This window comes from Gobio gobio (genome assembly GCF_949357685.1).
Source record: "Gobio gobio genome assembly, chromosome: 1".
Taxonomy (NCBI): Eukaryota; Metazoa; Chordata; class Actinopteri; order Cypriniformes; family Gobionidae; genus Gobio; species Gobio gobio.
The window spans coordinates 52,156,010-52,181,891 of NC_137097.1; the positions used below are offsets into that span (position 1 = coordinate 52,156,010).

Here is a 25,882-nt window from a genome sequence, read left to right on the forward strand (position 1 = left end):
TCATCTATATTTGATTTATTATTTATGCAGTTAAGGAAGGTTTGATAACTATTACATTTCTGTATAACAGGTAAGGCCATGGGTAAATATAACATTTATTATTTTGGGTTTATGTAAAGATTGTTTTAAGTTCACTTAAATTAAAAGTTGTTTTTTAAAGCCTAATAAATGTTGAAATTGGGAGCTTTCAGTTATACTGTAATGTAACGTCATTAATGTTTCATAGAGACTTTAGTATCAGTGATACTGGCCTTCATTCATAAAAAATGACAACACAACACATATTTACAATATGCTGTCTTTAAATTGTTTCTAAATTAATTTGGAGAGTAACTGAAATTATTACAATATCAAAATATTAAAAACTTAAAATATTAAAAACTTGCGATTAATCGCGATTAATTACAGAAAAAAATGTGATTAATTAGTTAATTTTTTTGTTAACGATGCCCAGCACTAATATATATATTATAAATATTTCTTTGAATAATCTATTGTGCCTGTGTGTGCTGCCCTTCTCTCAATGAACAAAAGATGGCAGCATTGTGTTAGTTTTGAAACAGGATAAAAAAAACATTCCATGTCTTTCTTTCTGCCACTCTCTCTTAGGCTTTCACAAATAACTATCACTTGAAATAAAAACGTCATGTGCTGTGTTTGCCAAGATCACATATGATGCAGATGTCTTTTAATGAATAATTTACTGATATAATTTAAATGTATTAAAAGTAAATTTCACATGGTTTTCTAAAAGTGGCTGTTTATAATAAACTTCCATAAAATGTAGACACGTATCTTACTCTTACCTGACACTGATATTAAAATCATCTTTGCAGTTTACTGTGATTTGGCTCAATTTATAAATTTTTTTATAAAAAAAAATTTATTGGACCACCCATATTGAAATGAAAGCACGCTTTATGGTGCATAAGATTGGTGCACAAACGGTAGCTAAGGTAGGTCAAAAACACATGAAGAGAAATGTTAGGATAATACAACATCAGCATTTGAATGGTATTGTGAACTCATTCCAATTTGACCTTTGACATCATCTGACATGAAATTAATTTAAATTTAATTGATCTCATAGATGTGGCTGTTGTGGTTTGTGGTCATAGCAGCACCAACTGCTGCAGTTAATGTGGTGAATTCAGATGACTTTGACATAGTCCTTTTAGTTTTTCCAATTTTAAATGCCTATTGCCTGCTGTGCACAGTTAAGCTGATGCCACCGGCGTGGCGGTGCCACCGGCTTGGGCCCGTCATCGCTGCTCGCAGCTTTAATTATTATTATTATTATTATTTTATCGACTTCTCGGGCACTTTTGGGGCCCTTACCATGCTCAAAAACTCTTGAAACTTTGCACACACATCGGAATGCGCGGCCATCAGAGCCGGGCTGAAGCTGGTACCCGGGCGTGGCAGGGGGGCTCGACAGCGCCCCCTAAAGTGGTGTCTGAAAACTTGGTCTATATATCAAACACACTTGCACGTACATGTATGAAACTCGGTACACATATAGACCTCATCGGGCCAAACAACTTTCGTGCTCTAAGTTACGTGTCAGCCCAACAGGAAGTGAGCTAATATGGGTTGTTCTGAAAACACATGCTCTGGAATTTAATATACTCCTCCGAGGCCATTGTTTCAATCAGTGCCAAACTCGGTCAGCATGAAGTCAAGACACAGAGAATGCTAAATTGCGAACGGATTTTTGATATCTTATACGGTTTGGCCGTGGCGAAGCAACGAATTTATGGCGAGAAAAGGTAAACAGGAAGTGTGTAATAACTTGTGCAAACATTGACTGATTTGGATGAAACTTCAGCTGTGTGTTCGTTGTAAGAGGCCGATCACATGGATATGACTTTTGTGAGTCAAAGTTATAGTGCCACCAACTGGCAGCAGGAAGTGTGTCACTTTCAAAAATGCTTTGAATCACCATCTTATTTTCACCAGATTGACTTCAAACTTCATCAGTATAATGTGAAAACATGACAGATAGAGACATATGAATGAATTCCTGATATTTCAAATAATGCTGCCATGGCAACATGTCAAAGTTTAATAATGTTTTTGGCTGTTTGTGTGCCCTCCCCTCAATCACCAAAAGGGGGCAGTGTTGTATTATTTTTGAAACTCCCTTTCTCTCTCTCTCTCTCTCTGTGCTTGCTTATGTGATTTATGAGGACACAAATGTGTATGATGACATGGGTATTGTATTACAACGTAGTGGTTAATGTGGACATGAACTATGACACTATATCAGTACAGGACTCATTTTCTAAATGACATTTGAGTTACAATTCTTTTCACCTGACAGCCGTGATTTCATGTACTCATTCAGACAGAACTCTTTTTTTAAAACAGAGGAGTGTGAGTGTGTTTTCTATACATGTGCTTTACAGAAGGTCATGTGCTGTGTTTGCAAAGATCACTTTTGACACATTTGTCTTTAAATTCATACTGACATAGTTCAAATTTATTTAAAAAAAAAAATCACATTATTTTCTACAAGTGTCTGTTTATAAGTGTCTTTTTTCACAGAAAGTTTTTGTTTAAACGTGAATATTTGTATAATTAAGGGTCTGAGTTTTTACGTTCTCCTCGTAGGTGATTTATTCAATCTCCACCAAACTCGGTCAACGTGAAACGGAAGCTTAACGCATTAAAAATATTTAACGCAAATAACACAGCGTCCGTTTTTATATCCATTTTTGCTTAGCGTTACATGATCACGCTCCTATTCATGTACATGCTTCCAAGCGCGACAAGACACAAGAGAGCGCGCTGTATGCCAGTGTCCTGTCTGTCTTGTGTGTGTGTGTGTGTGTGTGTGTGTGTGTGTGTGTGTGTGTGTGTGTGTGTGTGTGTGTCAGTGTCCTGTCTGTGTGTGTGTGTGTGTGTGTGTGTGTCCTGTCTGTGTGTGTGTGTGTGTGTGTGTGTGTGTGTGTGTGTCAGTGTCCTGTCTGTGTGGATGCGTCTCATGTCAGCTAATCAAGGGACACTGACACACACACACACACACACACACACACACACACACAAACACACACACACACTCGACGCATAGATAGACTCGCGTCAGTTTCCTGCTCACATCGAGTTCTCTTTTGCTGTTGAACAAACAATAACACAGAGGATTTTGAGTATTCTCATATTAGAGTCTTAAATAAGTTAAATAACGTCTTAAATGAACTTAAAGAGTTGTGAGGAAATGAGATGCGCGGGACCGCGCGTGAGATCCGCGGTTGTTCTTAAAGTGACAGTAGCACTGATGATGCCTGTCATTAATGTTCATCAAAGAACAACGGGAAAAGAGAAAATTGTAGCTTTAATGATGATTCATCTATATTTCATTTATTATTTATGCAGTTAAGGAAGGTTTGATAACTATTACATTTCTGTATAACAGGGAAGGCCATGGGTAAATATAACATTTATTATTTTGGGTTTATGTAAAGATTGTTTTAAGTTCACTTAAATTAAAAGTTGTTTTTTAAAGACTAATAAATGTTGAAATTGGGAGCTTTCAGTTATACTGTAATGTAACGTCATTAATTTTTCATAGAGAATTTAGTATCAGTGATACTGGCCTTCATTCATAAAAAATGACAATACAACACATATTTACAATATGCTGTCTTTAAATTGTTTCGAAATTAATTTGGAGAGTAACTGAAATTATTACAATATCAAAATATTACAAACTTAAAATATTAAAAACTTGCGATTAATCGTGATTAATTACAGAAAAAAATGTGATTAATTAGTTAATTTTTTACTTTACAGTCATTAGCTCTGACCAACAGGAAGTCAGATATTTTGGTTTGAACGTGAATATTTGTATAATTCCTCTTAGCATGCTTGAAATTGCTTGAAACTCAACACACACATCAGAGATGTCAGTCAGTGGAAATGGGCAAAGCCTCAGAAATGCGTGTGTTGGAGGGGTGTTTATTACAACATAATCATGGTTTATGAAGACATTTCATGTGTCCCCGTAAATAAAAATAGCTTTAACAGCATACTAAACAATTTTTTAATAAAAATGTAAAAATGCAGAATGTTTTCTGTGATGGTAGGTTTAGGGGTAGTGTGTGTGTGTGTGTGTGTGTGTGTGTGTGTGTTTGTGTGTGTGTGTGTGTGTGTGTGTGTGTGTGTGCGCAATATGTAGGCTTAGGGGTAGTGTAGGGGGATAGAATGTACAGTTTTTACAGTATACAAACCATTAAGTCTATGGAATGCCATCTGCCTGTCTTTCCCCTTCCCCCTCTCTATCTGTGTGTGTGTGTGTGGGGGGGGGGTCTCTCTCTCACCCTGTGAGTTTGTGTGTGTGCCTTTCTCTCAGTCCTTCCCCTCCCCCTCACTCTCACTCTATCATTGTGTGTGTGTGTGTGACTTTCTCTTTTGATCATAATTTAACCCTTAATACATTTAATACATTTTTTATTAAAAAGAATTTATTGGACCACCCATATTGAAATGAAAGCATGTTTTATGGTGCATAAGATTGGTGCACAAACGGTAGCTAAGGTAGCTCAAAAACACATGGAGAAGTGTTAGAATAAAACAACATCAGCATTCGAATGGTATTCTGAACTCATTCCAATTTGACCTTTGACATAATCTGACATGAAATTCATATAAATTTAATTGATCTCATAGATGTGGCTGTTGTGGTTTGTGGTCATAGCAGCACCAACTGCTGCAGTTAATGTGGTGAATTCAGATGACTTTGACATAGTCCTTTTATGTTTTCCCATTTTAAATGCCTATTGCCTGCCGTGCACAGTTAAGCTGATGCCACCGGCGTGGCGGTGCCACCGGCTTGGGCCCGTCATCGCTGCTCGCAGCTTTAATTATAATTGAAACTTGATTGACAGCCCTAATTTTCTTGTTACTAAGGTTTCTACAAATTACTTAGCTATTGTTTTTGTTTTTTTAAATGACAAGATGTGTATAGCAACAATATCATACCTAAATCATAGGGTATAAATAAATAAAATAAATGAAATGGCAAAATCACTAGGCCTCACTAAGGGAACACAAAGAAAAGGAACGAATGACTGAATCAGTCAAGAATACATTTGCATGAAAATGTGAGTGCATTGCTGTGCTGTCAAGTACTTTTTCATATTACCTGCGTGACTTGAGTGACCTTTTCTGAGACGTTTTGTGTGCGGTCTTTAATCTTGCTGGGTGCTATGATCTCGATCTCTGTGGGGGAAGGTGGTCTGAGGCGGTCCGAGCCAAAAGATATTGTCACCTGAGGGATGTGGCCAATGGCGCGGTGCCGCATCAAATCAGAGTCTGAGGTGGAGTTTAAGTTACTGGGCTTCAGATCTGAGAAAGGAATATCAAACCCTCTGGTAAGTTTTCATCACAGTAGTCAAAAAAAATATATAAAAAAACCATCACAGGGTTTGATTAAAACAATGTCGTGCCATGTGACTTGCACTACCATGTCTGCCAATTACATTGTGGTTATGTCACTGTTTGAGTATGCAATAATGAAAACGTGTTATTATAGACCTATGAGTCATTTGGACACCTGTATAGAGACAGAATAAACTCTTTAGAGCTTGCGCACACACATGCAGTGCGGCAGGCGCATCAGGGGTGGCTGAGGGTAATCACAGTAACACAAAAGCATTGATTAGGGCTACAGCTACAGAAATAGGCCTGTCAAGTCTTATTCTGGACTTCCAGAGACTTAAATGATACAATTTAACATGCTCGAATGGGCTGCTTTGTTATGCTCATTACGCTTTGTGCTGATTTTTGGAGCTGTTCCATAGACTCCATTAGAAAACCATACCAGCTCATTTTTATCAAATGCTACTTCTATTTTAAGCAAATTGGTTTTGATCAGACTTATTATGCAGTCAAGAATACATTCAAATATAATGCTTAATTTCCATCGAAAGCATATCCTGTACTCTGTCAATGGTACACCTGTTTAATCACAGCTAAGAGACGAAAGAGCTGATCAAACAAGGCCGCATGCAGCAATAAGCTGACCATCTGTTCCACTCAATCCCGGATGGGGGTCCCCGCTCATGTCTGACAAATCTAAATCATTTAAAACTTCTCTCACACTTCCTTTGTCATAAACACCATCTAAAGCCAATGAAACTGCAGTCCAAGGATAAAGACCACTGTAAAAGCCTGTTATAGTAAACAGTTTCACATTGGTAAACATACTGACACAGTGGCTTTGGAACACCATCTATTTTGCACCCTATTGGAAAATGGAATTATGGAAGCTGCTTTCCATCACTGAGGAAACAAAAAAGGTCATTCTCACAATTATAACCTTAGTTTTACTCCTAAGTTCATATCTTCCAATTATTTGCACGTTTATATCTCACAATATGACATATCTATCAGAGTGATTTCTATTTCTCATCACAATTTATAACGGTTTTCTACTTTAATATATTTTAAAATCTAATTTTCAGCACAATTACTCCAAAACTGATTCCTCCATTACTGATATGACGATTTGCTGCTCAAGAAACATTTCTTTTTATGTTAAGCCCTTACTTTATAATGGATTTCTATTAAGGAAAATTATAGCATCATATTTTTGCTTGTACAAGAGAAAATCTGTGTTGTATTATGTATTTGTTCCTCTTAATTCATCTGTCATTTTTAGTACATTAAGCCATGTTAAGCATTTTATATCCCCATTAATTCATATCTGATGATCTAGAACAAATGCGAGTGAGTTTTAGAGACATCCAAAATAATATATAATGACTATAATAACTATTACTTGGTTAAACTTCTTTTAACTGTGATATGAGATATCATCTTTATCTGTACAATCAACAGGAAAACCACATAGAGACAGGATGCTATGCTGACTTTGGATTCAAACTTGCCTTGATGTCTTTCTACCTTCAAATACTCTCTGATAAGGTTGCAATAATAAAGTGTTGCACAAAGTAATGTTTCTGACAGTACTAATAATTAGATGATTGCAAACACAAACACTCATACCGCTCCACTGGTCCCTCATGCCGTCGATGTCATGCAGCGAGGAGGCTCGACGCAAGCTATGAATGCTCTCTCTGGAGTGGCTGTGTTGGAGAGGGGGTCCGCCGGGCTCTAGCCGGTCTGAGGGCCGTGAGAGTGGGGATGAGAAGTCACATGAGGAGGGGGTCTGCTGAATCAAGGCCTGGGTCTCTGATTTTAAGCAGCTGTCTGGAGACATCTGGAGGTCTTTCAGGGCCACCTCCTCATGAGAGGGCTGCAGGACACACAGAGGGGAGCTGTAGATCACATGTCTGTGGGAATGTGAACTTATGTATTGTATATTAACGCATATACCTGTAGGTATTCCACCACCACTCCCTCAAAGTGGTCCGTAGGGAGGGACGGCTGCCGTTTGACACGGAGAGAGGGCATTCTAAGCCTCATCTTACGCTTCTGACCTGATACAGAAACAGAATTAAATAATCAAAGAGGTAGATATTTTGAGCAAAAAATATATTTTTGCTCAAAGCTCACGGGACATAACTGGTGAGAAGCGAGTTCTAGTCTTTCTGGTTAAGTCTGGCAGGCCCTTTTAGTAACATCTGACAAATCTGAGCACAGTGTGTGATACTGATGAGATCTCTTTTAAAACCTGTGAAGCAAGACCCCATTTCGTCTCATTTAAATACATTGCTGTCTAGGAGACACTAGATATTAAGATATTAAAGAGATTTCTAGTGATTTTTATATACTAGATTACTAAGGCATGGAACTGGGCTGGTAACTAAAAGGTTACCAATCTATGATGCTCACTTTAAAAAAATGTAGTGTTGCTTTGGATAAAAACCTTTGACAAATGTCAAATTTGTTAGATAACTAAATATAATAATCATAATTAATTTTTTATATATTTTTTATGTATAAAAATGTAATTATTTTATTTAATTATTAAGACTTAATACAACATTTATTTATACAACAGTCTCTGGTTCTCGAATCTGATTGGCTGAGAGCCTTTTCCAGCCATGCAATATTCTACGAGTATCACCACGGGAACAGTTTCACCGTTTGTATCACTCCGCTTCACAGCAAGTGTCATGGCAGATGAGCAAACTCAGCATCATTTTACTAATAATAGTATACTGGTGTTGTGTCACGGAATGTAGTTTAAAGATTTTTTTTTGTTGAGAATGTAGTTATCCAGGCTGTCTGTGGCCGTTCAGTGTTCATGTACCCGTCGAGAACAGCTTCATCTTGGCCAGTCCTTTAGGAATTTGCTGCTGGCTCTCATGTAGACAGTGTATAAACATGAGGTATAATTCATTTTGGGTATATCAAACGGGCAGTCTTTGGTCCTATTGTTCCAGAGCAAATTGATTTGGCTAAGGGCAAAGTTAAATTTCATAACTTTATATTTTTACTATAACTAGCGCTGCTTTTGTACTTTTTTTGTATTGAACTGTTTGCTTGTTATTTCCTATTGTACAAACTTCTTATTACTTTTATAATGGCTGATTTTGTTTATTTAAATACTATTTTTCAATAAATATTATTTTATATACACTCCACTGTCTTTATGAGTGAGTCAGTAGCAAAGACTTTTATATATTGAAAGGACGAAACAAGGTTGTAAACAATAAGACGCAACTTGCAAATGCATTGACCAGCGCTGTCATGGGAAATCCCCTTAACTGTTGAAAGGACAAAGACAATTTCCTCAGCGGACATTCAAACTGATTTTGTGATTATGAATACAAGATTGACCAGAAGAATATCATCTAGATGCATAGAAATGCACTCGCTTAGTCGATCTCTCTCTCTCATAATACTCATAATGCAAGAAGCTTCAATGAAGCAATTCAGTGTTTCTTCATTGCAAGTTCTAAAGAGATGTTTTAGAATTAGTAATGAAGGCTTGGGCTCAACTGTTAAACTGTAAACTTGATATTTGAATCCATGGCGGAAAGAAGAAGTTCCGCACAAAAGAGGGTTTTTAAAAACACACTGTTTTTATTTCTTATTAATTACACACACTTTATTTACAACAGTCGAACACGTAGCCGTGCGATATGGCTCTATATCAGCACGACTGTGATTATCTATATCAGCTATTCATGTGATATTGCTTATTTAATAACAACAACAATAATAACATATATGTTTAAAAATATTTATTTCATTAATGATAAAAATATTTTTTAAAAAAATTTAATTTATTTTATTTGTCAACATATAATATAATTAAATATAGTGATAATAATTTACATATTTATTTTATATAAATTATTGTATATGCATGTCTATTATTGTTATCAATAATATTAAAATGTTACTTGTCAACATCTAAAATAATTAAATATAATAATAATAATACTTTATATTTAAAAACAAATAAAAGTATTTTAATACATTTTTAACTCATGTCAACTAAATATCTCATAGTGTCTAAAATAAAAGTTAAATGCAATACTGAACAGAAAAGATGGGCCCGACATACATGCACTTCTCATATACATAAACACTGACACCAAAATCTGACACCCCCTTTATCAAATGCTGCCTCTGGTTACACCTACACACCATCCGTCCCACCAAGCACAGCAGTCAATGTGTTTACCTTATAAGGTTGTTACAGAAAGGGCAAGAATCTCTGTACACAGAGAAAGGGGGGACACGCACCTGCCTGTAGCCAGCTGTGTGCCATCCGTTGTTTGATGCCACCTTTTTTCATAGACGGGTCTAAAAGCTCCTGGAAGTTTAGGATGAACATGATTACGACTCCTTCCTCATTCTTTACTGGAACGACATCAACTAAACATGGCCTACACGCCCCTGAGACAGGACAGAAAGAGAATTAATGTAGTTAACAAGGATGTCAGCAAGCAGACATGTACAAAATACAGCAGAAATTTAGTTTAGTTTTCATGAAGAGCTGTAATAAATACCAGTGTTTTGTTTTGTTTCTTAAAATGTCAACAAAACATGTCTAATCAACTAAATTCAATAAATTATTATGAATTAGATTAAAAACTTATTTGTATCATTCATTTATTAAAAATTTTAAGAATAATAGAGTCTTATGAAATGTTTCTTTTTATGATTTAATACAAATGTATTACCAAAAAGGTAATTAAAATAAAATTTAACAAACTTTTATCCTTTTATTTTTTGGCAAAGTGCTGCAAAACAGAGATTTATTCAATTAAACCATGGATTAAAAAATATATTCTTAAATGTTAAAATTATGTATTATTATTATTTTATTTTTTTGACAAGTACATTCTATTGTAGGCCTACAATAGTAATATATTTCTGTCATCATTTCTTCTAGTTAAACCAAACATTTATTTTGACGGGTTAAAGTGAAGACCTGTTTCAGAGTGTATTTGACAATGGTTTTTATTCAAATAAAATGATGAAAATGCTCATTAGGGGTTCTCTCAGATCAGCTGTGGAAATGTTCATGTGTTCATCTCCAAATATGGTTTAAGCAATTTTGAGCGTGGCATGGTTGTTGGTGCCAGATGGGCCGGTCTGAGTATTTCACAATCTGCTCAGTTGATTCAGATTCAGACTGATTCAAGCTGATAGAAGAGCAACTTTGGCTGAAATAACCACTCGTTACAACCGAGGTAAGCAGCAAAGCATTTGTGAAGCCACAACACGCACAACCTTGAGGCGGATGGGCTACAACAGCAGAAGACCCCACCGGGTACCACTCATCTCCACTACAAATAGGAAAAAGAGGCTACAATTTGCACGAGCTCACCAAAATTGGACAGTTGAAGACTGGAAAAATGTTGCCTGGTCTGAGTCTCGATTTCTGTTGAGACATTCAGATGGTAGAGTCAGAATTTGGCGTAAACAGAATGAGAACATGGATCCATCATGCCTTGTTACCACTGTGCAGGCTGGTGGTGGTGGTGTAATGGTGTGGGGGATGTTTTCTTGGCACACTTTAGGCCCCTTACTGCCAATTGGGCATTGTTTAAATGCCACGGCCTACCTGAGCAGTGTTTCTAACCATGTCCATCCCTTTATGACCACCATGTACCCATCCTCTGATGGCTACTTCCAGCAGGATAATGCACCATGTCACAAAGCTCAAATAATTTCAAATTGGTTTCTTGAACATGACAATGAGTTCACTGTACTAAAATGGCCCCCACAGTCACCAGATCTCAACCCAATAGAGCATCTTTGGGATGTAGTGGAACGGGAGCTTCGTGCCCTGGATGTGCATCCCACCAATCTCCATCAACTGCAAGATGCTATCCTATCAAGATGGGCCAACATTTCTAAAGAATGCTTTCAGCACCTTGTTGAATCAATGCCACGTAGAATTAAGGCAGTTCTGAAGGCGATAGGGGGTCAAACACAGTATTAGTATGGTGTTCCTAATAATCCATTAGGTGAGTGTATATTTATATCAGTGTTTTGCGCTTTAATATTCACAGACCATGTCGCAATTTGATTTATTGCAGAGGCGGACAGTAGTGAAGTATTTTTAGTTTCTTCTCAAGTACATATTTCAAGCATATGTGCTTTATCACTGTTTTTCTTTGGAAAACTTTTACTTCACTACATTCAAGCATGTCATACTTTTCATAAATTAGAGGGAACTCTGAATTACTTTTACTTGAGTAAAAGTAAGAAAGTACTACATTTTTAATGTAATTAAGTATTAAATGATATTCAATATGAAACGTAGTGCAGTAAAAATTACAATATTATGCTTTGGAATGTTGTCAAGTAAAAGTTTTCCAAAGAAGAACACTGATAAAGTACATATACTTAAAAAATAAAATGGAAAGTAAAAATACTTCACTACTGTCCACCTCTGATTTATTGTACAGCTCTGCTTTTGATGTATTCATTCATCCATCAGCTTGTGTGCTTTACGTGACGTCTGCGTTATACTGTAAATTCAATGTTCATGACTGGATTCCCTCTGCATCACAGAAAACATTCGGCCTTTAGTTATAAACATACCTTTATCTGCACAGAGAGGATGTGTTCCCGAACATATTCTATGTGTTTCCTCATTTGCATCAACATTTTTTGCAAATTGGATGTCCTCCAGGACAACACCATGCTATTTTGATTTTTTTCTATATCCAAAGTATTTCCATACTAGCCAGGCGTTCACGACTGGGTCTGCATCACTGACGTCTGTCTCCATCTTTTTGTGATTTTTGCATGTTTGTTCTCCCGTACTTCAATTCAATGCAGTCGTTTCCGGAGCGCGATTTTCCCCCCTTTCATATTATTTATTTATTTTTACTCAGTAACGGATGTGGTTTAAAATGTAGCAAAGCATACTTAAGTAAAAGTAAAATTACAGATTTTTAAAACTACTTAAAAAAGTAGAAGTACACAGAAAAACTACTCAATTACAGTAACACGAGTAAATGTAATTCGTTACTTTCCACCTCTGCTTGTTGGGAGATATCATTAGGAAGCATAGTATCAGTTTTCACTTTTAAGCTGATGTCTCAGCTCTATATTTCTCCGTGCCCTGACGAAACATACCAATTCACAAACCTAACTGAATGCATAGTTGATATAAAAAATTGGATGACTAGTAATTTCCTACTACTAAATTAAAATAAAAAACAGATTCCAAAAACCAAAAACCTCTGCAAGTAATAACCTATACTGTCTAACACTTGATGGCTGCTCTGTCAAATCTTCGTCGTCAGTTAGGAACCTGGGTGTGCTCTTTGGTAACAATCTTTCATTTGAAAGCCACATTTCTAGCATTCGCATAAAAAAACTATCTTAAAAATATCTCTGTATTAAAACATATGCTTAATGTCACATGCAGAAAAGTTAATTCATGCATTCATGAACTCATGGCTATAGTATTGTACTACCTTACTGGTTAGTTGCCCTGCAGGCTTAAAGGGATAGTTAACCCAAGCCATCCTAGGTGTAAATGACTATCTTGGTCTGCTGGAAACTAGTTATTTTAGTTTATAAAGATTTAAATATGGATGTGTTTCTTATAAAAACCCATCACTTTGCTTCAGAAGGTGTTTACTATCCCTCTGGAGCCGCATGGATTACTTTTATGATGAATGAATGAACTTCAAAATCAGGAGGGCCATTCACTACCATTATAAAGCTTGGAAGAGCCAGGAAATTTCATAATATAACTCTGATTATGTTAGTCTGAAAGGAGATAATTTTCATTTTTGAGTGAACTATCCCTTTAATAAACAAACCCCAGCTGTTCCAAAACGCAGCAGCTAGACTTCTTACTAGAACCAGGAAGTATGACCATATTAAACATGGTTCTGTCAACACTGCATTGGCTCCCTATTAAACATCGCATACATTTTAAAATCTTGCTAATTACTTATAAAGCCCGGAATGGTTTAGCTCCTCAGTACTATTAGTACAGCAAGTTCCTATCACATTCTAGCCCTTCACGCTCACTGCAGTCTCAAAAGTTTGGCCAGTGGATAATACCTAGAATATCAAAATCGACTGGGGGTGGTAGATCCTTTTCCTCCTTAGCACCCAAACTGAAACAGACTTTCTCGTGTTGTTCGGGAGGCAGACACACTGTCAGTTTGAATCTAGATTAAACCTAGCATATAAATAACACACTATTAAACTTCTACAAATTAAATCCTTTAAAGAATTATTAGGCTGCATAAATTATGTTAACTGGACCCCGGAACACTTCAATGTACTTGCCAAAATGGCATCTACGCTTATTAGTCTCTCCGTTTCATCCTTATCCCGGGGTTACCATAGTCAGCCGGATCTGGCCTGTATTCAGACCAGATGGTAGACCGGCCCATAGAGATGACCACAACGCAGCCCTGAATGTCACCAGAGACCAAAACAACTAGACCTAGAAACAGACCGCCTGTGAAAACCATCAGCACAGATCCTCAGCAAAGATTAAGAGAACCAGACAAGTCCTCAGACCGCTATGGCCAGCTATTACTCCTTCCCACCAAATATTCATTATTATATCAATCCACAATCTGACTTGTGATGCAGCTTGGAACCATAATCACACCATGTTTTGTTCATTTGGCCAAAGGAGAACTTGTCCCTTGAGTGAACCTGGTTTCTCCATTCCGTCACCTGATGGAGTTCTCTGCCAGTGTCCCCTATGGCTTGCTTAGTTGTGGACACATATTGATTTGACTGCCCTGATCGGATGAGAACGGAACTGAGCAGGATGATGCAGAGCTGCTATATAGCTGAACTGAACTTGTTTCATAATTCATGAACTTTACACAGTTATTGAACAAAACTGAATCAACACTGAACTGATTTCAACTGAATAATGGCCTTTTACTATTGTCGTTTTTAGAGCTGCTTTACAGCAGACTTGAAGTGTGTTTGCATCACTGAACCATTATTTTCATGTTTATAATGGTAAAGCTGCTTTGAAACAATCAGTATTGTATACATTTCTATATTAATAAAGGTGACTTGACTTAAAATAGAAAACAGCTATTTATTTTACATTGTGATACATTTTCAATCAAATAAATGCAGCCTTGTTGGACATCAAAGACTTCTTTCTAAAAAAATTAATATTCCTGACCTCAAACTTTTAAACAGTGGTGTAGATGAAAAGCTTGCGTGGATGTTTTATCTCAAATTAAAGACAATCTGCTAACTCAGATGACACCAGTACTGTCATTTAACATCCACATCCGGTTCATGTATAAGTGTTTTCACGCCCATGTATAAGTGTTTGGTAAACTCCCTGGTCTCCAAACCTCTCGGACAAACACACAGACGCACTGAGAACGTTTAGAGGTCACTTATATTTTGGCAATGAGGCTTTAAAAATATACTCCCTTTATGACGCGCAGCACGAGAGAAATCAAAGCATCATGAGTTGTACTTTTAACCCAGACATGACGATGAACAGAAAGGTAATAAAGGAGATAAACGAGAGAGTGAAAAAAGGGCTTGATGCAAACCAAAGTAATGAGAACGCAGAGCAGAGAGGGATAGTCACAGGAATGAGAAGGGAGTGATGGGAAGGAGGACAGAAAAACCAGGGAGAGAACAGCATGATTAAAGTCAGCCAGACCCCCCTCAGCTCTTGACTAAAGCAGGCCATCAACCACTCTAAATATAGACCCTGCCCTCAGACACACACACACACACACACACACACACACACACACAAACACACACAAAGGTGCTGTTCAGTCTCCAGCTCAGCTATGACACAGATCGAGATGCTGTATCCACTAAAAATATGTGATGGATAAAAAGAACAGAGGGGTGGTGGCACGTGTGAGTGTGTGCATGTCAGCCTATGCGTGCATCTGCGCTCAGTGCATTAGTTTAGTGATAGGGGTGTGAGTCTCTTGAGTCCTGTTGTCATGGTAATGTTATCAGTGCACTGCTTCCCGGCCGAAGGAACACCTGTCTACTTTCTAGCTGAGCTACAATGAATGCAGACACGCACAAACACTGACCTAACGACGTGCAGAGAGCCAGTGACTCCATTCATCGGTTCCTGTCTGAGGAGACTAAAGACATAAAGAGAGAACCTGTGGGATAGGGGGCTCTGTTAGTCACACAGGTCTCTCAGCCGGTCTCTGTATTAAGCCAGTCCAACAAGGGATGGTAGCTATAAAGATAGCAATAAAGATATAGTGCTAAAATCACTCTATATATAAAAGAACAGCGGAATCTACATCATGACTATAACGATAATGGCACAGAGAAACAATTCTGTCAGGACCACTACCATCAGTCTGGTTCTGTTCTGGGCAAGAACTCCACGCCCTAGCATGGATAAGAGCAGGGAGTGCCGTGATAATCCCCTTATAGGGTAAACAGAACCAACATAACCAACATAACTGTATTACAGATACCATTAACGTTCTTTATGACAATCAATTCATGTAACAACATAATCAATATAAATGACAGTCTGATTCGAAGAGGAATATCAGAAGGCCAAGTCCTGACTGTGGACAAGAGGAGGAGCTGGGGATGGAGGAGGGTTATTAGCTCCTGAGTAACGCGATAAAGCTTCTGATAATACTGAAGGTGGCCTAATACAGGGATGCTGTGGTAGACATCATATTCTTATACATGGATCAGCTGATGCGAACTTAACTGACTTGACCCGCCAGAACTAATTCTATGCTTGACTGTCAATAGAATGAACCCATTTTTAAAGTGGCAGCCAACAGAACTGCAGCATGCACTTAGAATAAACAGAGCGATATTGTCCACTGTTGTGGACGCCAATCATTCTTGGTGTGAACGGGCCTTTACTCTCCATGTTTGTGTGTGTGCTCAATGAAACAGTGTCATAACTGAAACTTAAGATAGAATAACAGGACGATTTGTGGTTTTGGTCACTTGTGTCTTTACAGTGAAATGCTGGGAACTATTCAAAAGCTCCTTTTCCTTTAAGGCAAGTCAGTTCAGTCGCCGGCTATCTTACACTGTAGCTGCATCCGAAATCGAATACTTCTCCACTATATAGTATGTGAAAAACAGTATGCCAACAGAGTAGCATGTCCGAATTCATAGTATTCGAAAAAACAGTAGGCGAAAAGTACCCAGATGACCTACTACTTCCGGCGAAATTCTGAAGTGTGCTTACGATGGACACTTTACTATCCCATGAGGCCACGGGAGACGATTTATGAATGGAGGTGAAGGTCACATGATAACGACAACATGGCGGATGTAGTACGTCCAGATTACATTCATACTACACTCATTCATACTATATAGAGCATACTTTTTTAACAGTCGCGAAGTTCGTTCAAATTCAAATGTATTACCTACTCACATAGTACACGATTTCGGACGCAGCCTGTCTCTTACACTCACCAAAGCTGCATTTATTTGATAAAAAATACAGTAAAAAGAATAATATTGTGAAATATTATTACAAATTAAAATTACTATTTTCTATTTATGTATATATTTATTTTTAATACATTTAATATATTTATTTATATATTTTCAGCATAATTACTCCAGTCTTCAGTGTCACATGGTCCTTCCGATGTCATTCTAATATGCTTTGCTGCTCAAGAAACATTTCTTATTCTCAATGTTGAAAACAGTTGAGCTGCTTAATATTTTTGTGGAAACCGTGATTTTTTCAGGATCCTTAGATGAACAGAACGTTCAAAAGAACAGCATTTATTTAAAATAGAAATATTTTGTAGCATTATAAATGTCGTTACTGTCACTTTTCATCAGTTTGATTGCATCCTTGCTGAATAAATTTTTTTATTATTTTTTTTATTTTAAAGTCTGACCCCAAACATTTGAATATTAGTATAGGTAAAAGGTGTACATGTACAGCCTGTACACCTGAAAGGGGCATCTAAAAGATTCAATTTCAATAATATAAAATCAGCAATAGAATCTGACCACCGTGGTACTTAACTTTTTATTAAAAAATATTTAATATTTTTATACTAGGGTAGGCATGAACAATACTGTAGGTTCTACACTACCCATATCAAGTCAACCCCTGGATATTTATTTAATTTAAAATAATTTTAACTAACCAGCTATTAATTATTAAGAATATAGACAAACCTGTAATTGTCTAGACTAGCAATATGTTTAATCCGTCCTATATTAAATCATTACTTTTTTTCTATTTATTAAAAAAAGTTATTTGTCTCTGCTCTATCATGTCTCAAGCCCTATTTTGGTATATAAGAAAAGTGTGAGTGAAATCCTCGCCAAGCCCAGCATACCTTCCTTAGAGTAGTACAGGATCTCCACCTTGCGCTCTTCTGAGCCGAGCAGGGCCTGTGCCAGCTGTGCCAGGGCACTCTTCATAGTGCCCGGCCCCACCAGGAACTGACACGTGCAGGACTGCTGCATGATCTCTGCCCGCGAGAAACCAAACATCTGACAGAAGCCCTCATTGCAGTAGATAATCCCACAGTTCTTCACCTGGGCGTTAGCAATCAGGAATTTACGATCTGGTCGGATAAAGGTTCAAAAATTAATTAACACAAACATTTCCACTGTTATCAGGAAAAAATACATTTAAAAAGGGCATTTAACACACATTGAACTTTTGTGGGACATGTTGTCACATTATAGGCCTGCTATGGGGTAAGTTGTCACAATGGGCAACTTCTTATTCTAAACTATTATTATTATAACTTGTGCTATAACTTAACTTGCAACATTTTATTAAGTTCAAGTGGGTTGTGAACGATTTATTTAAACAACATGTTTGAAAGCAACATACAAAAGATCTGTTCGAGAAATGAGAAGTAACCAGACTTTCTTACTGAGAGTCACTAGTTTTCTTCCCTGTGTCTTAACTATAGCTCTTCTCCTCAATACAGGATAAAAATAGTTGGACTCAATATAAAAGTGTGAGATAATTATTGGAAATGTAAACTTTACAATCATTAGTGACGTAAAATGAGGTCTCACTTTTAGGTATCCTTTTAGTTCAGTTAGTATTTGCTTATTAGCATGCATGTTAGGATATTGGTGAATTATTAATAAACAGTAATTAGGAGTTTATTGAGGCAAAAGTCATAATTGGACCCTAATCTATAAAGTGAGACAAGTTTTAACAAATAACTTAAAATTTTAATTTTTAAATCCATAACTGTTTTTTTTCTCCAGGTTTAGTCTTTAAAAAATGTACACACACTTGATGATTGTAGGGATGCTTGATTTGATTCTCGTCTTGTCTCTTTCATGTATCTCTTTTTTCTATATCCTTCCTCTGCCTGTAGTGTACAGAACATTTTCTGTATTTCCGATAGCTGCTTTGATACTAACAGGAAATCTGCTGACAGCAGTGCTATTTTTGCAGCAAGAGCTGAATCACACATCAGCTTCAACAGGTGGAGAGCAACACCGTTCATCTTAAGACGGTTACGATGGAATGGAAATATTTGTTTGCAAATTAAAATTCTATATATATATTCAAGGCTATTTTACCTGTGCCTCTAAGGACACACACTGCCTGTTTTTATCTCTGGATCTCAATGTTGTTTCTCCATCTCTGAATGTTAATTGTGTTTGGTGACAGGTACTTTAATGCCCCTCAGCATCAAACTCATTATCGCCTTTTTACTTCAGGAATAGAACACAACGCACTGAGATGGTTGCCTAGCAGCCGCAAATGACACTTAGCTTTAACTGATAGAGTGAAGGGAGGAGCTGCAGGCTCACGTTCACAATATGCACCGGCACATATATGCATGTATACTTAAAAGATATACACAGCCATACACACAAAGGCTAACTGATGCATGCAGTAAAGGGAGAAGAAATGATGAATGATTTGATCAGAAATAATAGCTAACATAAAGCAAAAGCAGGCCAAAGTTATGAAACCAATGTTTTTTAGAGTTCAAAAGTAGGTGCAACTAAACAACTTCTGTGAATCATGAATAAAGCAAAGGCATATTGTAATAATAACTACAGGCCTAATTGATCTCTTTTTATGCTAGAATCTTTAAAGAAATATTTTAAAACGTTATTAAATGTATGACTCGTTAGCATCTGTTTGCCTAAATCTGGCAAATTTATAACATTTATCATTAATGAAATGCTTAAAAATCCTGCTGAAACTTATAGTTTAACCTGTATAAAAAAGAATAGAAAGACTTTTACTAAGATACCGTAACTTTTTTTAAATTTTGACTTCTGGGAAAGAACCCAAGGGCCTTACAGAGCAGGCATAGGCCAGGGTTTGGGTTTATAATGGGGTGAGACTAGATTTAGGGCAATTAGGGCATGGATAGAGATTAAGGTTAGGATTTGGATCTCAAATTTCAAAGGGCTCTTTATAAAGATAAAACTTGGAAACCTTCTGTCAAAAATGCTTCTTCCTTTAGACTTCCACGACTGTGCCCTTTTGACAGGACAGACGTGACCTAATGAGTCAGACTGGTAACCCAAGGTTGCCGGTTCGATTCTCAATACCAACAGGAAATGACTGAGGTGCCCTTGAGCAAGGCACCCCCCAATCGCTCCCCGGGCACTGCAGCGAATGGCTGCCCACTGCTCCGGGTGTGTATGTGTGTTCACTACTCACTACTTCTAATGTGTGTGCACTTGGCCTTCACATTCACTTAAACAGAGAGTGAAAGGATCCAACATGCAGTTACAAGACAAATGTGGTCAAATACACATTGTAAATGGTTAAATAACTAATGGTAGGCCAATATGAAAACTGATATTATGCAAATTTATTTCGGTAGCTAGCTATGTGTAATGACACATTTGTCTAACATCAGAAAACATGATTGAATAAATATAGCAGGTGCACGACATAAATAAACACACACGCTCATATACAGAGAATGGAAAAACAAAGAGACAGGTGGGTTGTTAGCAGTTTTCCATATTAGTCATTAGATTAGTTTTTCCGCTACATTTACATAATGTAGATGAAATAAGCCGGGTCCGTTGCATTGCTCTCATCTGGTGAGCAACTGACATGCAATTCAAAATCTCAAACTGATACCCATGACTGACTTACACACTTCCAATCGACGCTCGCTCTCTGACAGTTTCTCACGAGTGCGTATACGACCCCCCCTCCCCCAATTGATAAATAAACAATAACATTAGGTTACAATATCTACTAGTTTAGACTACAATAACACATTTCTGAGCTATAAAATATCTTCTAACCCAAAGAAAGAAAATAAAAAGTTTTTTTTAACTCACTTTGCCCGTCGAATTTCCGGATGATGGTGTCCAGATAGGTGTTCTGAAGAGCGACGTGTCCCCGGCGCACAGGCATTTTCACGCGTGGACAGAGTCAAGAGCCCTCTTATTCTGGTTCTTTCTCTCTCTTTCAAGGACGACCGAGCAAGACAAAATACGATAATCTAGGACTCGTACACATCGTACAAGAAACAAGTGTTTATAGCCCCAACATTAAACAAAAGGGGCACGTAAACGCCAATGGGATCCTCGCGAAAGTGAAAAGTCGCCGAGTCTAAATTCAAAATAAAAAGAAAGCCGGTTTGAATGAAAGCAGTTTCGAGACTCGAGTCGAAACTCTCGCGCCGTCAGATGAAATGTCGCTGCGTGCGGTGGAAACCCGCGGATCTGCTCCCCGAGACCAGACGAAACATATTCTGAAACAAAAATAGAGGAACAACGCGAGACAGCAGAACTGACGCCCGACACCTCAGAGGCTTGGCTGATGAAGCTCGTTGTGGAATAATGGTACGTTGCGTTCACAGGGGAGGCAGTGGACACAGCTGTCACTTTTGACGGAAGGCAGATGCGCGCTCATGCTCGTCTCTCTCTCTTTCTCCCTCTCTCAGAGAGCGTTTATCTATGTCCTAGTGGGATGCAGACAGTCCACCAACGAGCACAACATTTATGCAACACAGTACATTTCACTACTGTCGTATTGCATTTACATTAAGGCATTTAGCAGACGCATAAATGTTTGTTGTGAATGTTTCTTTTATGTTCTTTTTTGCTCGGCGACAGACAGACTTAAAGCTCCAGCTCCACGTTGGCTTTGTTTGGAACTATTTGGTTGTCAGAAAATAGACCTACTACATTTTTTTCTGAAACTTAACTTACGTATATATGCAAATAAGCAAAACATCGAGACATTTGCGTTTCAGACAGCTTTGTCTGTCGCCAAGCAACGCACAGACTTAAAGTGGTAGGCTTCTACTTCATTGCTTGCAAAATGGGCTTTCAATAAAACTTGGCTGCCTATGTTGTAGAAAGCGAAAAATTTGAGAGACAAAAAAGAAAAAGGCTGTTGTCGTCCCTGTTGCCAAATGAGTATAGGAAAACTGCAACACCCATAATGCACTGGGCATGTTGGCGTCCAAGGCCATTCCCACCAATTTGCTATGAACACTTACTTTTCTTTAATATGAAATACTGCTAAGCAAACTTTTAGTCATAATGGCATCGACCTGTAATGTTCAAAGAGTAAACGTTTAGTGGGAGTGAGTAGTTTCCAGTGAAGTATCCAGCGCGTTGTGGGCAGTGGCTAAAGCAAGGCTGCAAAGAATTGTAAATAGGGAGAGAACACTGCGTGTTTGTAGTCAACCTTTCAAACTGGATGACCAGACCAAACGGAGAGAAAAAAAAACGTAAGAAACGTTCTGTCAGTTCCGCCCCCCCCAACCCCTCGCTTGCATGTAAGCGTTTCATTTTTATCATAATGCTGTTTAAAGATTAGGAAAAGTACAATACATTTTTCAGTGATAACCCTACCCTTATAATAAGCAAATTTCACATGAGTTGTAAAACTGAGTTATAAAAAAAGTTGTCATGAAGGGCAAAATTAGCTGTAGTAGACCAAAACCACTTTTTGTACCATGCTGTAAACATATTTTTTTCTGCTGTAAAGTTGGGCGTTTTAATATGAGGAGATACAGATTTGACTCCCTATAGGAGCCTGTCTCTAGCGGCCAATCAATGAATTGCAGTTTAAGTAACTTCCGTGTTGGCTTCAAGATAGACTGCGGGAGGTTGGCGCTTGAGAACGACTCATTGTGGAATGTGCCTATATAGGTGAAAGACTGCCTCTGCAGAAGATGATCAATGGCCACTTCATCATTGCAACTTTGTCCCCGCCCACTGGCGTGTTAATGTGATGACAAAGAGAGAAAGTTGATCGATAGACTAAAAATAACGTTACCTTCCAAAGGATACTAATGCTAGGAATGTGTTCTTTTATTTTCAACATTGTCTCAGTTGAGCATTATTTGTTTGTTCGGTACATTTCACTGTGGATTCTTTGGTAAATAAGTTGCAATTTTAGCACAGGCTTTGCAAACAGACTTTTTTACGATATGGACTCGACAGTAATGCCACAACATGTAAGTAACCGTGTTGATTCTAATGCCTGATCTGTGTGACCAGTGATTTGTCAGTGTAACGTTAGTCCACTGGAGGCAAATTGAAGTGAACCCAAGTGCAGTTTATTTACAAGGTGATAAACAGAATCCAAAACAAACTTGAAGACTTGACATATGAACAGACTTGACTATGAACCGAACACTCACCAACAGTGGGTTACACACAACAATACTCGACAAGGACACATGGCAAACACGAGGGCTTAAATACACAAAGACTAATGTGACACACCTGTGAACAATCAATGAACCAATGACAGAACTGAACTGAGAACCCGTATGACTAAATCAACCAATGACGATAGGCTTGTTCGACTTCATGCAGCGATGCGCAGACCGATCGGCGGCTGACTTGAAGCAGTGCATGCCGGTTAGAAATGTTGTCCGACTTGAGGCAGCGCCGACGCCACGTGAGAGATGTGGGCTCTCGCTGTAACTTTATTTGTTGGTGTCGCTGTTGGACAGTGTTACGTTACGTATATTTTTTATATGGATTATTTTCTCATCCAATTTTTTGAGGAGGCACTGCCTCCCTTCCCTCTTGGTTTCACCATTGTATTCTGTCGAGATTAGTTGCATAATATTGTTGATGTTGTGAGTTTAATAGGCTATATGTTTGTTTAATTTATATCCCGCATTCAAGCATGTTAGAACTAATCCTGACAGATTAAAATCATGAAATTTAAAGAGCCCCTATTATGGTTTTTTGAAATTGACCTTTCATGTAGTGTGTAAACATAGTTCTAAGTTAATTAAAATCCTGCAAAGTTTTAAATTAACTTTAATTTTTAACTTTAAATTTTAAACGTTTTTAACCTCTTAAACTCTGTGAACCCTGTACAGGAGGAGCTCTGACCTCATATGGTACCATTTGAAAGCTTAGAGTCTCTACTTTCTGGAGACATGTATCACTTTGGCAGTTGTTTATACAAAGTAACTTATTTACACTAAATTACTCTGGGACCATTTCCGTCTGGATTTGGCCTACCCAAATTGAAAAGCTTCCTATACCCACATACAGGGATCTAAATACAAAATGTTGGTGTCATTTTACAGGAAACCCTTTGAAGTTACATAGAACACTGCTAAAAGTGATAAACATTTAAGTATATGTTGCCTGAGCTGTAAAAATTGTTAAACCAGTCCTAAGCTTTTCATTGTGATGTCACAACGAAACATTAGCATAATGCGCGCAAAACTTGAACCACCTCAAACACTGCAGCAGATACTGATAGCATCATGTCGAGAAGATGCTGTGCTCTACAGTGTTTTTATTGTGTTTCATATTCTGTAAGTATCTGGCTAACTCGTGTTATTACTGTCTTACTGAAACACTACTGTAAATCAGCTGTGGGCTGCAGTATTACCTAAAACTGTCTATTAATGTAGATTGTCTGTAATTCTTACTACTTTGAGTAAAGATAAAAGATGGAGCAAGATTTGTTTTGCAAACTTTAATGTTTGCATCAGCCGGGCTAACATATAACTAGTATAACTAGTAACTACCAACTTCCATAACTAGTTCTTCCAATGTTTCGTCATAGATTCGGACTCGCACTATTCTCACTGGGATTTATGTAAAATCAACGTCATCGTTACTTTCTTTACAGTGTGTACAATCACTGAGCTTTAGAAAACCTCCTGAAGCTGGAGTTAAGCTATGGTCATGGCCGTTTGTTTCCGTCCAATCACAACAGACTGGGCCATCTGACCAATCAAAGCAGAGTAGGCTTGTGGAAAGGAGGGATTTAGAGAGACTGATTCATTCATCGAGTCGCTTGAGAATCATTGAACATTGTGGTGATGTGCAATCAGTCCTACCGCTGGCCGTTTTGATGCCCTAAGCGCAAGCACTTTATGATGCCCACGGAGGCGGAGAGATCATTTTTTTGTGGTGCCCCCCCTGAGCCCGTGCAGCGCGTGATGTGCGTGGTGAGAGCGGCGGCACTGTGTGCAATGTATATTATGAGAAAATTAAAGTTTTTTTTACCTTTGATGCATGTAAACCTGTTGTTGGAGACCTCCAAAACAAAATTACGAAACTTTGAAATAGCATAATACTTTATATGAGATGGGAGGAAAATTATATTTCTAATATATTATATGCAAAACTTTAAGACATAATTTATTTCCAAGACCACACTTTATACAACATTCATTAATCACAGTCTTTGCATTAATCTATAGTAAGCAGAGCAACAATTAAATGTGTAAAAGCAATGTAGCCTACTACTATTGGGTTTACTATGCATATTTACAGATTTTACAGAAGATGATGACGACAGGGGCATTGGAGATGGTAGCAAAAAACACTGCTTTTACACACCAAACAGACACGGTCCACACGAAGAATGATATAACGTGTCATTTCTAATTAGTTTTTAAATTTAACTCCTTAATTACAGCTTTTTAGTCTCACCAATAATTCACCAAGACAATTTCATTAAATATAATTTTCCTGATATTTAATTCCAATACTTTGAATTCCAAACTGATTATTGTTAGGCTCTGCCATCGCTGTTACCAGAAAAAAAGTTTACCCAGCATGGGCCAAAAACCCGGAAGTGTGACATTGTCCTATAATTGTTCTGTTAATAACCTTCTGTCGATCCGACTGTCCATGGGCAGGGATACAGACTGAACATGAAATATGCTATGAATGCACATGACATCCCCATTTTTACAAATTCGCATTTTGTAGTTTACACAGAGATGATAACGGTATCGTTTTTAAAACCTGTGTTCAAAAGTTGGCTCTTTCAGGCCCCAAAACGCTGTTGTCGTGTACATGAGCGGCCATAAGTTGAAAACTGTGTTGTGTAAACGGCCCCAAGGTTAAATTGCTCTGCATTGCTATGTGAAGAATGATAGAAAAAACACAACGATAATCTCTTCATCAGCCTAAATAACAGTGATCTCTCTCTCTCTATCTCTGTCACCTCTCTAGTGGTTTCAGTAAGATCCTAGAATGGAAAATCCCACATCGGTGTCTAGCCAAATGAGAACTCCGCTACTGAAGTGTTTTATCTGTCCCACAT

At 37.7% G+C, this 25,882-nt stretch overlaps 1 protein-coding gene across 4 annotated transcripts in view; it reads right to left on the reverse strand.

The window, feature by feature from the left end:
- The window catches only part of kcnh6a (potassium voltage-gated channel, subfamily H (eag-related), member 6a), a 54,434-nt gene extending 33,169 nt beyond the window's left edge, over positions 1-21,265 (reverse strand). For all 4 annotated transcript variants that reach the window (XR_013817001.1, XR_013817002.1, XM_079822948.1 and 1 more), the window contains exons 1-6: positions 20,671-21,265; positions 17,715-17,945; positions 9,664-9,816; positions 7,339-7,442; positions 7,009-7,258; positions 5,144-5,346 (exon numbers count right to left, since the gene is read on the reverse strand). Coding sequence is in view for 2 of the 4 variants with exons in the window: in XM_079822948.1 (XP_079679074.1) it covers positions 5,144-5,346; positions 7,009-7,258; positions 7,339-7,442; positions 9,664-9,816; positions 17,715-17,945; positions 20,671-20,746 (1,017 nt within the window). In the remaining 2 variants the exon portion in view is untranslated. The remainder of the gene's footprint in view (positions 1-5,143; positions 5,347-7,008; positions 7,259-7,338; positions 7,443-9,663; positions 9,817-17,714; positions 17,946-20,670) is intronic.
- Positions 21,266-25,882: the final 4,617 nt, after the last annotated feature.